This window comes from Lygodium microphyllum, chromosome 5 (genome assembly GCF_053477565.2).
Source record: "Lygodium microphyllum isolate KBCC chromosome 5, Lygodium_microphyllum_v1.1.10, whole genome shotgun sequence".
In the NCBI taxonomy this organism is placed as follows: Eukaryota; Viridiplantae; Streptophyta; class Polypodiopsida; order Schizaeales; family Lygodiaceae; genus Lygodium; species Lygodium microphyllum.
In genome coordinates this window covers 72,307,980-72,326,484 of record NC_141139.1, presented here as the reverse complement: position 1 = coordinate 72,326,484, position 18,505 = coordinate 72,307,980, and the positions used below count along the sequence as shown (strand labels likewise).

Sequence of the window (18,505 nt, the reverse complement as noted above, 5' to 3'; positions counted from 1 at the left end):
AGGATAAGGCTGAATGGTAGGCAGCCCACCTATTTATAGATATTAAAGGATACTCCAAAAATTTAGGGCTTTGGGGGACCACTGAAATTCACTCGAACCGCATACCAAATTTGTGTTTTTCATTAATTAAGCATGTTTTGGGGCTATTTAAAAATACTAATCAGCTATAAAGTGTGTTTTAGCTCAATGGTATACTTGGGAAGAAATCCTAGAGTGCCCACCATGCATACGAGAAGTGTGTATAGTGGATCCAAATGTGGGCAAGGGCAGACAGGGTAGGGACATGGTAACCGCATGAAGAGCCCATGGTGGAGGGATTGGAACATGGGAAACAAAGGATGGAAATCCCTACATAGGAGTGACCCAAGGGATGTGTGACGGTCCAAGGGTAGCGAGGGGAACGCCCATCATAGCCATCCCAAAGTGGAAGGATGCGGCAGAGTGGGGGTAGTGAAAGGTATAATGTTAAAGGGTGGCAAGAGTGGCGTTCCCCCTAACAATGCGCCAAGAGGTGGAGTGAATGGAGGGTAGGTGGATGGTGGAATGGAGGAAGAGAAAGTGTTAGGAGCAGAGATGGAAGATTCAACCCCCTAGTGTGCTTTGAGAGGAAGTGGAATATAATCCAAGATTGTGGAATGAGGATATGAGTATATCAGAATGTGGAGAAGATCGTGGTGTAATCGAAGGGAGTTGAGAAGTGTGGTTTACTTGCTCAAATGAAACACATGGTAGAGATACACTTGATAAAGCATATTTTCTCTATTAAAGTTAACATACTCAAAATCATCTAGACCCTACTCAACAAAAGAAGAAATAGAAGAGAAAAGTTAACGTACCAGCGAGACAATAGGCTTTGTGAGGAGGAACATGGAGTGAACTCGGTAAACACTGAGAAGAGAAGAGAAAAGAGAAGAAACTCTAATGAATGAAATGATGAAGATCTGAATCATGGAGTGAATGTGATACAAAGGAACAAGGGTGCCGTAGCACAAGGAAGATGATGAAGACAACCACAAACCGCAATGTCCTCCTGAAGGGGTGTGAGGATAGTGGAGAGGCTAGAGAGAAGAGGTGACGCACTGAATGAATCAACCATAAGGAATGAATGAGAGAGTGGCCTATAAATAGGCACAGTCAGTCTAGGGTGACGCTCCTTTTTGGGGCTACAAACCCTAGATGCATAACGCAAAAACGCAAACTGCGGGTGAAGGATGAAGGGTTTCTCAACACACCCCCTCAGGCCCAAAAAGGGGACCAAGAGAAGAGTGAAGTGGAGATGCAATACTACATGCTGAAAAATACTCATGCAACAAGTGCCACTTGGACAATGTCCCTCATGGGGAAATTGTTCACTTGCCCAAGTGCCCTGGTATAAAGATGATGAAAACATGCAATGCATAGGTGGAATGTCGGACTTTGTGTGGTGCCAAGAACTATAAGGATATGCCTGTACTCGATCTCGGGAGATGGTTCCATGCTAACCAAGGGACAAAGAAGATCCACCTTGTAATATGAGAATACCACCTGAAAGGAGACCTTTGAAGATAGTCAGGAGACTGGATAAGTTGTAGAACGTGAAACGCAACCTTCAGAGGGAAGCCACTAGCTCTGTGACTCCATGCCGGAAGCAATACAAAGGCCTAGTCACTAAGTCGCTACTAAAGATTCAAGGGCCCCAATCTAAGTAGGTCCTCTAGATCCTGGGTATGAGTAGAGAAAATGACTACTCAAAGGAGAGCAACTCCTAAAAAGTGAAAGGTGGCGGTGTGTGAAGAACTTCATGGCACATAGGGTCCCTCTCTGAATCGGAAGGAGTAGAAGTAGGAGCCCCTTTTGAAGCTAAACAAGAACTGGAAGTCCCCCTCTGAGGGTGACATAAGAAAATCCCCCTCTGAACCCTAGTCTGAGAGAGAAAGGAAATCCAACCACTCATGGCTCACAGACTGCGAAGCATTTGATGACAAAGGAAGTGGAAAGCACCTAGAAGTGGCCCCTCAAACCTAAGTGGAAGAGGGTGGGAAAGAAGACTCGAGATGAGCCAAGGGTGGAAAACAGTCACGAGCTCTCAGGAGAGTGGACTATGGAGGAGATGTGGGCCGTGGAAGCCATTGTACCCAGAAGTGGGTGGGGGAAACCTCCGCGCAATGGGATGGTCTCTAGGAGGGCTTATTGCCTCGTAAGGTCTCAGAGCCTTCGTGTGCTCGAAAGGACTTAGTGTGCATCGGTTGTGGCTTATTGCCTGGCATAATAATCCAATAGCTGATGCAGGATGATCTCTGTGGCCCAAAAAGGAGAGGTGGCACAGGAAGTGCCAAGTGGGAGACGCATATACTCCGCGGGGGGGGTTGGTGGAGAGCAAAGGTCAAAGTCGACAATCTTCAATGGGATGACCATTCGTGCTACAGCAGTAGCACCCAGTAGAAGGGCAATCTGTCGGTGGAGATGCCATGGTACCGGTGTGGCAAACTGGAGAAGAAAGAGGTCAGCCACGAACCATGAGCTGCAATATCCGCCTCAAGGGGTGTGAGGGCAGTGCAAAGTACAAACCACAATGTCCGTCTCAAGGGGTGCGAGGGTGGTGAAAGGGCTGGAAGTGAACTGCCAGTGGAAGGAGAATGCTACCAGTAGTAAGAGGTTACAACCAATAGAAAAACACAAGATGCAGCAGTATGGTGGAGCTGTCGGGTTGTAGAGAATAGCCGCCAGCAGACTAGCTGAGTCGCCAGGTTATAAAGAATAGCCGCCAGCGCAACAAGGAGCCGCTGCCAATAGTCTATCTAAGCTCCTAATAGCAGAGAACAATCACCAACAATCTGGCTGAGCTGCCATCAGCAAAGAACAACAGCCAACAATCTAGCTAAGCCACCAACAACACGGAGGAGTCGCCAATAGCAGAGAATATCCACCAACAATCTGGCTGAGCCGCCAACTACAGAGAGGAGCCGCCAACAATTTGACTGAGCTACTAGTAGCAGGGAGAAGCTGCCAACAATCTAGCTGAGCCGCCAACAGCAAGGAGGAGCCGCCAACAGTCTGGCTAAGTCGCCATCAACAAAGAACAGCCGCCAGCAATAGGGATGAGCCGCTAGCTGACTGGGAGGTGGAGGCAACAACAGTAGCCCTGAATGCAGGCTGGAAACCAGCAAACGCAGGAGGAAGCAGCCACCAGTTAGAATATTGATGCCACTGGAGTGGAGAATCTTTGCCACTATTTCAGCAGATCCAGCTCTAATACCATGTCAAAAGACGACGTACCAACGAGGCAGCAGGGTTTGCGGGAAAGAACAAGGAGTAAACTCAGTAAACACTAAGAAGAAAAGAAAAGAGAGAAGAAACTCTAATGAATGGAATGATGAAGATTTGAATCATGGAGTAAATGTCATACAAGGAAACAAGGGTGTCGTAACACAAGGAAGATAATGAAGATAGCTACAAACCACGAACTGTAATGTCCTCCTGAAGGGGTGTGAGGGTAGTAGAGAGTCTAGAGAGAAGAGATGATGAACTAAATGAAACAACCGTAAGGAATGAATGAGAGTGGCCTATAAATAGGCACAATCGGTCTAGGGTGGCGCCCCTTTTTAGGGCTACAAACCCTAAACACAAAATACAGAAACGCAAAAACGCAAACTGTGGGTGAAAAATAACGAGTTTCTCAACATAGCCTCCACAATCACCACAAGATACTCTTTAAAAGAGCACCGGCTCTAATACCATGTGAAGATATGCTAGGGTTTGCATTGAGGAAACACAGCATATACAACCAAGACTGCAACACAAAGACTCGAACAGAGACAAACCCTAAACACAAAATCCAAAACGCAAAAACTCAAAACTTAAACTCAGAGACAAACACAAAGAGAAGAAACTCTAAAGTAAATGAATGTTGAAAATGAATGTAAGAGTGTATAGAATACCCAAAGACAAAGTAGTATCAAATAGTAACATCTATCGAAAACGGATCCCAACTGCAATAACCACCAATCGGACTGTCAGAGTGCGGGAATCACCAAACACTGATCATCAGAGTATCAAAGAATTAAGCCAACAACAGGAGAGGTGTTTGCTAATTTAGACTATCTACTCAACAACAAAAACGCAGGTACTAACAGCAATGGTCCGGTGGGAAAGATGGTAGCAGCCTATCCGCTAGCACCAAATGCTGAAAACGCATGCTAATCAAGTGCTATGATGTCGCAACAAATGGAGATCTCCAAACAACAAGGGGATAACTGAAAACAAACCGCCTAGGATTGGAGAGTGATGGGCTGCAGACGGTGATCGTTGGACAGTATATGATAGATAGCTAATAGTTGAAATCTGCATTGTAGAGTGAGAAACCTACACAAAAGGATAAGATTGAATGGTGGGCAGCTCATCTATTTATAGATGTTAAAAGGTGCCCCAAAAAATTAGGGTTTTGAAAAACCACTAAAACTCTCTCAAACCGCACACCAAGTTTATATTTTTTATTAATTAAGCATGATTTGGGGTTGTTTAAAAATGCTGATCAATTGTAAAGCGTGTTTTAGCTCCACACTAACTTGCTCTTCCAATCAAGGTGCTTCATCCTTATCTCTTCATCATGATTCTTGGCACCATGCAAAGCCTAACATCAAGCTCCTCTTCCTCCTCCGGCCTCAACATCCAAGATTGAGAGGGGGATACTACCCTTTCATGATATTCAACAAGCTTCCACACTTGTCTTCAATATCGTTCTCTCCCCAATTGTATCTTCTCCTTGTATTGCATGATTTCGTCATCTTTGTAAAGGGCTCTTGTGCAAGTGAACAAATTCCCTAGGAGAGACACTATCTAAGTCATCGTATAGCATAGTTTGAAGACCTCATACAAGAAGCCTGTAAAAATGTAGTTGCTCATTTGGCAACATAGGAGCCATCAATTATCCCCTCTCCAAAAGGGCACCACTACAATAAGTTCCACTCCTCATCTTCTAACATGTTAACTCAACATGGATCCCCCTTATGGTTGGTAGCAAAGACTAAAACCTCACTCAATTGAGAGCCATGATAGTTAGTTTGAGAGCGCATCTCTATTTATCTCTTGGGCAATTAGTTTGAGAACATGCCTATTTCAGTTATAGACACGAGATAACCTGCATTTATCTGATCATCTCTTAAGTGACTAGTTTGCATATGAGATAACCTATTATCTTTAAGTGGCTACTTTCAGAACATGCCCTCTATTTGATTATTTTGTCAGCATGGCTACTTCGGTTCAAGGAATCACATATACACGAGATAACCCATGTTTATCTGTTTATCTCTAAAGCGGTTAGCCTAAGAGCACGCCCATTTCATTTCACGAAATCATATAAACACGAGATAACCTATGTTTATCTGTTGAATCTAGAAATTGTGCCGGTAAGAGAAGAATGCGTAATGCATGTTAGAAATCAGTGTTGCATAATGCAAGATAGAAATGGGTGTTTAGTGTTCAATTGTGCAGGGAGCTTGGCAGGTTTGGAAACAGGATTTTCTTTTACTAACTCTAAAAACTAATCAGGCATCCCCTCTTCTGTAGTCACATATACAATTGCCACTCCACCAAACAACAGACAGATAACACACACAGGAAGTGTGTGTGTGTGTGTGTGTGTGTGTGTGTGTGTGTGTGAGAGAGAGATCCACCTTCAGACTGCTTGAAACAGAGTCTCCAACTTTGGCGCACAGGTAGCGAAGCCAGTAGAAAGGGGATCCCATCACGCGCCTGCAGGCTTGAGAGGATAGAGAAGGACCGACCTACGAGACCCGACACGAGATGACCATGGCATCATAAGACCTCACCACGATGGGACCTTTGGTTTCTGAATAATACTTAGGTTAGACGTGAGGTGTCACAAGGCAGTCCATCTAACCTCTCGGAATCGATACACAACTATCACAAGTGGTTTTAGGGTATTGCCACACCAAGTCCAAAGATTAGGGACACCTGCACATTAACTACATAATGACCCCACCTATGCCAACAGTGAGAAAGAGGGTATTTGGTTTCTGAATAATACTTAGGTTAGGCGTGAGGTGTCACAAGGCAGTCCATCTAACTTCTCGGAATCGATACACAACTATCACAAGTGGTTTTAGGGTATTGCCACACCAAGTCCAAAGATTAGGGCCACCTGCACATTAACTACACAATGACCCCACCTATGCCAACAGTGAGAAATAGGGTATTTGAGGTGAGAGAGAGCTGTTTAGAGAGGATCGAGAAAGGTCAATTAGAGAGAGAAAAATGTCTTAAGGAGAGACAACACAATTTCCACTAATCAATGATTGACAAGTCTTTAGACTGCTCCAAGTTCACAAAGTGCCATTATTTTTTAACGGTGCTCCATAAACTCCCTAAAGTTTTGACATGAAAGTCAAGAGTGGTCAAATAAACTAGCCATGCACTATTGAACTTCACTATGTAAACTCATGTAAGTAAACTTTACTTGGGTGTGGCTTGGTTCTAACTTACTTTGCATTGGTTTAACTCACTAAACTGGTCTTCTTTGATTATGCTTCTTATAACGATTACAATTTCTTTAACTTTCTTATTATTGCATGATTGAGACATAAGCGGATGACGCATCGACACCTCATTTGGACCCTTTTCACAACTCTCAATAGGTTTTATTAATAACACTTTTAAAAACTTGCTTATGATATAAGAAAGCCCTGGTTAGTTACAAACACCTAATTCTTAACTTGAGTGGCATGCACATTTTATCAACTTGCATTTCCACCTTTGGTCCACATGTCTTAGAAAATGTTGTTTGTCTCAAAGGATGAGAGGTTTTGAAAAAAGATTTCCTTATTTTGGATTTAGTAAAAAGGAGTTAGATTCCAAGATGAGCCCATGGCTTGATAGTATAATTTAATCATCATTGGTTTAACTCACTCAACTAATCTTTTTTGACAATGCTCCATCTTCTAAATTGAAGACCTTCATTTAGGGTAAGGGTGCAGCTGGTATGGCAACCAACTATATGGCCCCCAAAACTCCTAAAAATTAATCGAGAATTTGGCAAGCACTAAATTGAAACTATGTCGCAACACTCAGGGGTTGTTGGAACAAAAGATGTAGGAGATTTTGATGTTGTTAATTGGTCATGATGCTTGTCTCACTAAAATCCTTTATTACCAAAAATTATGGTTATAATATTGTAGGTGAGGACGTCAAACAAAATGCAAGTTGGGACTCGATGTAGAGTAGGAATTGTATGCCTATCAATCGATGGCAGTACTCAAACACTTGAATGCAAGTTGTGAAAATGCATGCATGTGCCTCATCTTTAGCCCTTATGTGCACTAAAACAATGCCACATTATTGGGGCCCACCTCATTACGAGCCTTCTCACCTTATCTCATTTTCATGCTCCCACTTATTATACTTCTAATATATTATAGGCAAGACTTAAGTGATTTAACACTTGTAAATGTATTGCCCCGTATATTGACATGTGTATGGGTGCAATGTGTTGCATACATGTACAAAGTAGTGAAAATGATACACATGTGCCTACATGCATTTATATGTGGTAATATAAGTCGGCATATGCATGATTGTGTAGTTTTTCTACCACATGCACTCTTGTGTGTGTGATGCACATATATATTGTGCTTGGCTTCAAATTCTCTCCTTATATCTATCTCAAACAAAACTTGGCTTGTCTCTCATACACTTTTCTCACCCACTCGTCTCATCTTACTGACAATGTCTTTTGTGGCATCGCTACTAGTAGTGCTAAAAGCATCAGTATTTGTGTTACAAAAATTGTTGCTACAATAGCAATGTTTTTTATGATGCTTATAGCAATGCTACACTCGAGGAGGGGGCAGAGGGAGAGAGAGAGAGAGAGAGAGAGAGAGAGAGAGAGAGAGAGAGAGAGAGAGAGAGAGAGAGATAGAGAGAGAGAGAGAGAGAAAGAGAGAGAGAATGAGAACAAAAGGAGCATGGAGGAGCAACTATAGAGTGCGAATGAGAGCATGCAAGTGCAACGGTGAGCTTTGAGGCAAGTTGCCCCTTCTTTCTTTGTGCATTTTGTGTATGGGGTGTGTGTGTGTGCATGGGGGGGAAGAGCTAGCACCATGCTCAAGTCATATGACTCCAACCTATAACTATCACAAATAAAAGGACTCAAATGTAGTGTGTTGGAGACCATGTGAACACACATTCAAAAGAACATATTCTATCCTCATCTTTGGCTATACTAAACTACGTGCAATTTTCATGAATGAAACAGATGTTACTCTATACTATGCATAGACCTTACACAAAAGATAATACGTCTAAAGAGTAATATAAAATGTACATGTCTCAACTTGATGCATATGATAATGTAAGTTATGGTGCTTTCAACATATTCTAGTAGATCATGAGGAGGATGAACCTGCTCACATCTTTGCTCATTAAGAGATTTATAGTAAGTAGTCATGAGAATCAAATGTAATATTAAAATAATAATTGTCTTAAATGACAGCTGAATGTTTGTTACAACTACCTGTATGCACTTTAGCCAAAATGACTAGCGATCAGAATCAACATACAATGGATCGAGATACACATCTCATTAGCATGTCCCATGTCAACGCACTCAATGTAAGTGAATAATTTAGTGGGAAGTGTCATTTTTCCAAAGAGCATATGTGATGGTAAGAATAAATTACCCCAAAATCATTGGCCAAGAAATCATAGACATTGAGTTTGTGGTGAATAAATCGTACGTGTTTCCCACCAACTTTACATTAAAGACATTGTTTACTTGAAATGTAGGGAACAATTTTGGTTTGTCAATGTTCTATTCATCTTTATAAATTCATGCTAGGCAATGATGGTCCATCACAATTGGTAGATCTACTACGTCTAATGAGAAGAGTCTGCATGCATACCATGCAAGGGGCACCCTACTAGTCTAGCCTTGTGTGAGGACCTTATGTAGGAAATGAACCTAAGACCAATTTGACCCACTTCAAATCCTAGAGCCTAAGATGGAGGCGATGATTGAGGCATTGCTACCAATGGATGATTCCTCCTTGGAGCCATTGAAGGAGGAGGCCTCCATTCCTCTATATGATAGATGTTAAGTGTCTTGTTTGAATGTGTTTCTTGCACTCCTGAGCTTGCAAGTACTAATGGAGTGACGTAAGTGAAACAAAGTTGTTTAAGTATACAATACATTTGCTATACCATTTTACAAGGAATAGTGGGTGATGGATCATGTGCTTATATGACACCTTTGGAGTTTGTAGAACATTGATATGCTACATCTTGCCTACCATAAACACAATGGTAGAGTCTCGAGATGATGCAAGGTATGTGCTATAGAAACTAGGCATGGGCTACAACAACATACACATATGTGAGTCTATGGCTACATACCCAAAATGTGATAAAAGCATTGATAAGGTCTACAAGGTCAAAAGTACCCCAAGGTTATGAGGTACTTTTTAGTCATGCCCTAGATTCATCGCATGTTTCAATGTGAGAGCATGGCAAGCTTAACAACATACTCGTATACTCAAAGATATGGCATCATATTGACTTGGCATATCTATTGAAAGGTGGAGCCTAGTGGAAGCACAAGCAAGAAACATGCAAGTTATGGCAAATGGAGCAAGAGAGCAAGAGAGAGAGCCATCAAATGTGGGAACTCCAACAGCCACAATGTGTAATAAACCTTCCCTTATTCAATAGTCACTAGAAAAATAAAGAATGAAGTGACACTGATGGATGGCTACCACCTATTATGTATAGATATGCGGATCTTATAGTGCATGTAGTGAATACAAGGTGGCTAAGGCACCTCTACCATTACCCCCAACAACTTCCCACTCAAATGAAATTTGTGCCTTGAGTGAGGAGTGAAAGAAAAAGAGAAAATTTACAAATGTACATAAAGTATGATAGGGTGAGGAATAGATATTATCTCACCCTATGTCCATCATCTTTTTCTAAGGAAGACAAAACATTCCACTAAGAGACTTGTAATGAGTAGATCTACAGGATTCTCATTAGTCAAGATCTTAACATGCTCAATAGACTTGTCCTCTATCACCTCCCTGATGAAGTGATAATGCACCTCAATGTGATTTGTCTTTGCATGAAATACCAGATTCCTAGCCAACTAAATAGCACTCATAGAATTCAATTGCAATGTAGAGATCATACCATAGATACCTAGGTTTGCCACCAGACAACCTACCCATAGGGCCTCCTTGCAAGCCTCAGTGAATTGCAATGTACTTTGGCTCATTAATAGACAAGGCCATGCATTTTTGCAACCTAAACATCTAAGAAAAAATACCTCTAGCAAAGGTAAAGACATAACCAAAGGTGGACTTCCTATTATTTATATGTCCTACTTAATCAGAGTCAGTGTAGCCCATGACTCATGTATCTTGGCCACCATAATAGATGCACATATCTACAATGTACTTAAGGTATCTCATGATACCCTTCACATCACCCCAATGTCATTGACCAGGTGTAGCCATTTGGTGTGCCACAACTCCCACTACAAATACTATGTCAGGTTGAGTGGCTATCATGTCATACATCAAACTACCCACTACAAATGCATAAGGGATCTTGGCCATCGCAACCTTCTACTTATTTGATTGGGATAATTGGTTTGACTAGCCTTCACATGGGAAGATAAAAGGCATCCAGTAGACTTAAACATCTTGCATATGGAATCATTCAAGCACCTTCTATGCGTATGCTAGGTAAAGGAGTCCTTAGAGCGATCATGTGTCATACGCATACCAATAATATATGAGGCATGTCCCATGTCCTTTATCTCAAAGCTCTTATTGAGCTGAGTCTTCAAAGCATCTGGCTCATCATGAGATCTTATAGCAATCAACATATTATCTACATAAAGCATTGAGATAATAACACTATCATCACGAGCCTTCTTCGTGTAAAGACATAGATCCATATCACTACGTGTATATCCCTTTGAATGCATGAAAGCATCAAACTTATGGTACCATTCCCTAAGTGCTTGCTGAAGGCCATAATAGCTCTTTCTCAACTTGCACACTAGGTGTTCCTTGCCCTTTTCCACCATAAAGCCCTTAGGTTGCTACATATAGATATTCTCATGCAAGTCTCCATGTAGAAAATCCATTTTAATATCTATCCAATAAAGATCCAAATCTAATTGCAAAACCAAGGGCCAATATAAAGCATAGGGTAGCCATCTCAACTACATAAGAAAAGACTTCATCAAAGTCAACATCATGCTCCTACTTAAAACCCTTAGCAACTAACCTAGCTTTATATGTTGACTTTGGGTGTCCAAGGGTACTCTTCAACTTGTACACCCATTTGCATGGCAATGCATGTTTCCCATTGGGTGAAAGAACCAAATCCCATGTATGGTTTTTCTATAGTGAATCAAACTTAAACTGCATGGCCCTCTTCCAAGAGTGACTATTACCTCTATGCATAGCCTCCTCATAAGTAAGAGGCTTATTAGAATCTATCACCATAACATAGTCCACGGAGAGCTCAAACCCATCAAGGGGACATCTATCTCTAATAAACCAACAAGTTGGAGCTTATACATCGAGATTATAGGTCTTTGGAACATCAACTGCAAGTGGTCTAGCTGGTTGTATTGTAGATGGAGGTTTCTCTTGAAAGATCACGCAATGTATCTCACCCACATACTACTGAAGTTTCTTTTGTATCCTCTCCTCATGGAAAACAACATCATGGTTGTGAATGACCTTTTGAGCCTAAAGATCCTATAAGTAATAGCTCATCTAACTTGCATCCCCATAACCAAGAAATATGCATTTCACTAACTTTGGAATGAGCTTATTGCATTTGTCCTTAGTTACATGGTAGAAAGCCTCACATCTAAAAACTCTAAGAAGCATATATGAGGGAGGTTTTCTAACCCATACCTTCTCTACAACCTAATAACCAATAGTAGTACATGGGGATTTGTCTATCAAATATATGATAGTAGTAACTACCTTAGTCCAAAAATGATGATGTAAGCTTGCCTCACTAAGCACCCCGCAAAGGGGATAGGGTGCCCAAAAGAAGGTATAAACCCTAATTCATAGTATGGAAACCCTAAAATGCAAAGTGAGACACAAACCCTAACCCTAAAACCTCCTAGAAATATGACCTAACCCCAACCCTGATTTGTGTCTATATAAGGGTGGGAGGTCTTAGTTGTAATTACCCTTTTGATGCATCCATGCTACAAAAACTCTATCCAATGCAACTATTGAAGCTTTCTACACTTTTTCTATTATATAATCTTGCTTCCATTGAGAGTGAACAAGAGAGAGTGAATGAGAGGTGTATTGAGTAAGGGACTAAGGGAAGGTGAAGCTCTTCGTCGTCTTCTTGTTTTTCTCTTTTTCTCTACTAGCTTCTCGACTCATTGGTGTGCTTGGTGGTGGATGTAAAGGATCGACAACATTGGATCCTGATTCTTGGGCTGTGGAACCATCTTTATACCTTCAAGCTTTTGGACAACAATGAAGGAAGGTAAGTTGGTAAGTTCACTACAACACAAAGCCACTCTTGTGTTCTTGCTTTATCGGTTCAAAGAGAAGAATGTTTGGTTAGTGAGAGTGGAGTGTTGAGAGGCAAGGTGAGAGATTGTCACTAAAGTGAGTTGCACCTTCTAAAAGAATAGAAATCCATCCACCAATGCCAGGTTTATTATGAGTTTGACTGAATGTTTTGATTCCATTGCTAGGACATAGGATGGTGCAACCATCAAGGTTCTCACACTCCTACTATGTGGTGGAATAGAAGGCTTGTGCTTGAGTGTGGATGGGATCGATGGGGTGTTGATCACCCGCATTTGTGGCTAGCATTCTGAAACCCATGTGGCTAGGTTTGGAAGTTCGAATCAAGAGGAACCGGTTCATTGGATTGAGGTTGAAAATATAGGAATTATTAAAGTAAAAAACACAAATTATACTAAAAAACACAAAAAACACAAAACTCAAATGCAAAATGCATAAAAATTTCAAACTCTTCATACTTTGGTAAGTTCTATAGCATTGGACATGGCACCTTCTTGTCATGATTAGATGATTGAATGTGTATGCATGATCATTACACATGGCCAAGCTAATAGTCTTTGGGTTTTTGAGGTCTTACTCTTTCTAACTTGTTTTGTTGCCATTGAGAGATGAAGTACTAGAAAAAGGTGAAGAGCTGAAGAAAGAGGACAATAGAGAAGGAGTAAGAAGAAGAAGTAGTCGTAGAAGAAGAAGAAGAGGAGGAGGAGGAAGAGGACAAGAGGAATAATCTATTTTTGCATACATACGTACGTACGTACGTACGTACATACATACATACATACATACATACATACATACATACATACATACATACATACATACATACATACATATATATATATATATATATATATATATAATGCAATAGGTGACAACCTCAGCTCTCTCTCTCTCTCTCTCTCTCTCTCTCTCTCTCTCTCCGTTGTGACGTTGCACATCCACCACTACGAAGTCACTTTGGAGTGTTCTGATGACTGTCATCAAGTCCCTTGCATGTACATGATTCAAGCATACAAAATCACTCTCTTAACATGACAGAGTTGGATCTATTGGGCATGATAAGGCCACTTAGGGGCTTAGAGGAGGTTGGTCATTATACACACAAAGTGGATCCACACATCTACACAGTGGATTCTTGTGCACATAGAGATCCATTTTATGAGGCTGATTATGTAGAAGAGGAAATTTTTTTATGAAGAATCAAGATTGTGCTCACATCTTAACAACAATCTATGGGTTATCCACTATGTTTTTGGATAAGCTGTCCCGAGGAGAATATTTGAAATTATGAACATGCGAATGAAGGCTTCTTAGTGGTAGAGTTGTGGACATCGTATCAGTGCCACAGGAGCTTTATCATCATTAGTCTTATTATATATCTTATCCTAAAAGAAAAGAGGATTGGCATTGATGTGATATGTAATAGTGGGGAGTATGGGTTGGATCAAAGTGGGCTAGATGTGAGTTTGATCGGGACCACTACATGTTTCCTGGGGGGAAGAAGTTGATGTGTTTGCCCTTGGACAGAGACAAATCTTGTGGGACTCAATTGTCCTTCTACTGATGATGCAACTTAAGAAAGTATAGAGGCACCTATATGATAAGACCTTTAGAAGGCTAGTATATGAGTTACACAAGACACCAAAGTAAATATTTTAGGCTTTGACAAATCAAACGATGGACTTGGTTTAACAACTCATCTTGCACAATTTGTTCAAAAGTCATTACTTCAAAAGCATGGAAGGACTTGGACATGTTTATCACAATTGCATCAACCAAGCATTACTCGTGATGAAAAATGAAAGCTTGATGTAGCATTTCAAAGAGAAATTCATGTAGCATTTAGAGCTAAAGAGATTTGATGCTGGTTGACAAATGATGGTGGCCTGATTGGCTCTCGTCTCCTGATTATGACGAGTCAAGTGGCTTTGATGCTTTAAGGTGGCTTGCTTGATGTGACACATTTGTTAACAAAATCACAAGCAAATTGGCGACTTGAATGGACCACAAACCTATTGGTGGTCGCTCTAAATGATGCGGACATATAGTCTGGATCGCAGGGAGTGTTGGCAGCATATTTATGAGGTGAAGAAGTTGCCATGAATTGAGGCTAGCAAGGAATTTGTTGTTGAATGAAAGTTGCAACATGATCAAGGCTTGATGATTTTGAAAAGCATATCTAACGTATGGAGGTTAGAGGAAAACTATAAAAGGAAGATGTGAGAGGTGCTAATACATACCCTATTCCTTATAAAGCTTTATGTTTCTTGAGAAGGGATCCTATTCCTTCTTGTAAAAAAAACTTCTCAAATCTTGATGAGAAGCTTCTTGTGAAAGTGGATGTCTTGTCTGATCCTAATCCGTGTGAGGCTTCTTGAATCTTTGAAGAGGCTTCTCAAATCATAATATGAGTTCATTATCTTATTCTTCTTATTAAATTCCTTGTATCTTGTGAAGAGAATGGAGGGCTTACATCACGCAAAGTGTTCTTACAACAAGTGATTTTTGTGAAGGAGGGCTTCCATCTCACAAAGCATCCCTACGGCGAGCAACTTTCATGAACTCTTGTGTGTATCCCATGCGACACGATGTGCTTGGTTTTGTTCTTTGGTGGCACCATGATAGGTTGGCACTGGCTGGCATGCTAGTGGTGGTGTTGTACATTGGTGGTAGTATGAAAGCCTAGCAGTGGCAAGTAGGTGATCCGATAGTTCACAATAGCTGGATCTCAAGGCAATGGTTGGTTGACAAGTTCATTTTCTTTATTTATTTCTTTCTTTTTGGTTCCATTGTTGGGATGTAGGACTTGTACCACCTAGGGTTTGCATCCTCTCATAGCTTGCACCACTTGACCCATCACTCGCACTTGCACCACCTGCCTCCACTTGTCACTTGCACCACCCACCTATGACTTGTGCCACCTCACCTAGCACTTCTATTACTTTGCACTTGCACTTTCACCACCTGCCTACACTTGTCACTTGCACCATCCACTTGCACCCAAGACTTCACTTGCACCACCTAGACTTGCACGACCTGTCTACACATTGCACTTGCACTACCTACCTAGGACTTGCACCACATGCCACTCACACACATAAACCCACTCCCACTTCCACACATGCATACCTTCACTCCTCTAAGGTCACCTTGACATGATTGTGATGCTTTGAGGAATTTTTGCACACATGCACATTGTTTGAACAAATGAAAGCCCAATTTTGCACATCTCACTCTTGTATGCTCAAAGTGTCTTTGTGAAGATTGTATATTTTGGAATGAATTTGTTGAAAGAAGCATTTAAGTACCTTAAGAATTCACTAAGAAACTTGTACAAACTAAGGTCTAGAGGCCTAGAAAACACTTTGTCACATCATAAGGACCTTGCACACCTAGCACCTAGGCAACACACATTAGGCTAACATCACTTAAGGACATTAAAGATCATAGTGCAGAACCACAATGATCATTTCCACACCTAGGCATAGAACACATAACAAGTTGAGGGGGGGAAATCATCCATGGTACTAGCAAAAGCTAAAGTCAAATCACTACAACAAGGGCCCAATGAGAGAGAAGTTATTGTCTAAGCTATCAAGAGTAACAAGCTAAATTCACATAATTATAGAGATTCAAAAGAACAAAAACACATAGAAGAAACCACACAAGAACTTGAATTTGCAAGAAGATAAGTTTGTAAGCCTACAACTCAGTTGATATGCCTCATAGTAGACTAGGCCATAGATCTACAGGTCCTAAAATCTTAGGACTCAACAATAAAGAGAAACCTTCCCACCCATCTATTCATGTACAATATGACACAGTTAGCAAGACAAGAGCCACAACTATCGTTCCAGATGGGAATCAATACTCATGAAGAGACTGACTTGAGATGCATTGAGTGTAGTATCACTCGCATATATCATGATTATCTGATCCATAAGGCATCTAGTAGTACCCTAACATGATCTACTCATCAGCTGAACAGTTGAACACCTGAAAGGTCAAAGCCACCAATATTGACCTAGAAGATGAAAATCTAAATCCTGTTGCATATCTTAGGGTCAAAACTAGCTGCCAAGTGAGAGCTCATCATTGATGCTCTCATTAACAAAAATTATAATTACAACATCATGACTTATGATGTATGGATTGTGATTGGTCAACTTGAACTAGTCCCAACAAATGCAATCATCAAACCTTGTGGATGATCATCTTATTCCCTCCTAGGATGATGCAAGATTCTTCAGACCGATAGAGTCAGAGAGCCTGCCCATGGTTTTCTATGTGCTTCCAAACCAAGAAGATATGGACAAGGAAGTCTCACTTGGAAGACCTTTTAAGCGTGGAACTAAGTGTGACGTGGACTATGTGGCACACCGCATGTACTTGAGCTTACCAAATGTCCAAATTATCACTGCTTTCAGCAAAGGGAACCTTGTCTCTTCTTCAGAAAAGTGCAAGCAAACTATCTTAGAGTCAAACCACACACCTAGGGCAAAAAGCCAAAGAGTTCCAAATGAACTCCTCAAGGCACAAGCACACTAGAGATAACCACCTAGTAGGAATCCTCTTGGAATCAAAGGAAATACCAAAGCTACTAGGATATACTGTAGAGGCGAGCACGAGCTCTCAACCCTCGAGACCTACGGACCGCTTATTGGTCAAGCGTTTCAAGCCGAGCGGCCATGGTTACATAGCCAACACGCTATCCCTACCCATGGGGTGTAGTGAGCTTACCTTGATGCTTAATCGAGTACCTTCCTCTCTCTTGCACTCCAGTAGCTCCACGATCCTTGAGGCAAGCTCAAGCAAGCTCAAGCAACCTCAATCCCTCTCTATCAAGCTCCATCCTCCATAACTGCATGAGACAAGAGAAGAGAAGTAGAAGAAGAGAAGATGAAGAGGGGAGATGGGGAGCTTCTTCTCCTCGATCCCTCACTCTCTCACTCTCTCACACTCCCTCACTCAAGTGCTCACAAGAAGACAAGAGAAGAGAAGAAGAAGAAGAAACTTTTTGCCACAAGCCAAAGAATGAGCTCTCATTCCTCTTTTGAACTTTATACACAAAGCCCTAAATCCCATTTGGACGGTCATTCCCTTTTCACATGGCCGGCCATAGCCTATTTTCCATTGTCATCTTATCTTCCTAGCTTCCTTCCTACCGTCCATCTACCTTTACAATTTGCATGGGTGAGAGCTGACACTCTTAAAATAAATCGTGGTGCGCCTTGCGTTCTTTTACAAAAGCATTGACTTGCACTTTTTATTGTGCATCTTTCTCCTTGATTCAGGACTTTTCTACACTTCTTATGTCTTCATATTTCTCCTAGCATGCCTTCGTCTCCTGTTTCACTTTTGCCTTGACCTTATCTTCTACTTTAGATTTTCTCAATTTTCCACCTTGTTCGTCTGAGGGTTAACATTACCCCCCTCCTAGTTGAGTGCTAGTCGCATGGCACTTGTTGGGGGATGAGTTAGACTTTATTACTGGAGTAGTCAAATAGCTCTTTGAGTTTGTGTATGAGACGAGTTGAAAGGTGTGTTGGAGGGATTTATGGAACTATGAGGCTCTTGAGCTAGAGATGATCCCTTGTGTTGGAGGGATTTATGGACATGAAAGGCCTTGGAGTTTGGATTAAGCCCTGGTCATGGAGAGAGGCTAGTGGGCAGATCTAGCGTTGAAATTGAATATTGTGTTGGATGGATCCGTTGCCTGGCCCTCTGCGGTGGCCTTCTTATGCATTGTTCAAAATGAGCTTCTTCATTCACTTTTCGATGGGGGTTGTGGTGTTCGCCCCTTGGTGGGTTATGCTTTATCCGATGGCTCATGGAGAAGGATGGGGAGGGCATTGCATGGATGGTGGGGTCTCTGAAGCTGGTAGTGGGGCCTTTGGTTGTACTTGGAAAGAAAAGAAAGGTGCATTATGTGTGGGTGT

General features: G+C 41.4%; 1 protein-coding gene across 1 annotated transcript in view; it reads right to left on the bottom strand.

The window, feature by feature from the left end:
• LOC148035968 (mitochondrial ATP-independent inner membrane protease subunit 2-like) overlaps positions 1-5,893 on the bottom strand; it is a 36,437-nt gene extending 30,544 nt beyond the window's left edge. The window contains exon 1 of the mRNA XM_087677951.1: positions 5,652-5,893. Within this exon, the coding sequence (XP_087534077.1) occupies positions 5,652-5,723 (72 nt within the window). The 5' untranslated portion in view covers positions 5,724-5,893. The remainder of the gene's footprint in view (positions 1-5,651) is intronic.
• Positions 5,894-18,505: the final 12,612 nt, after the last annotated feature.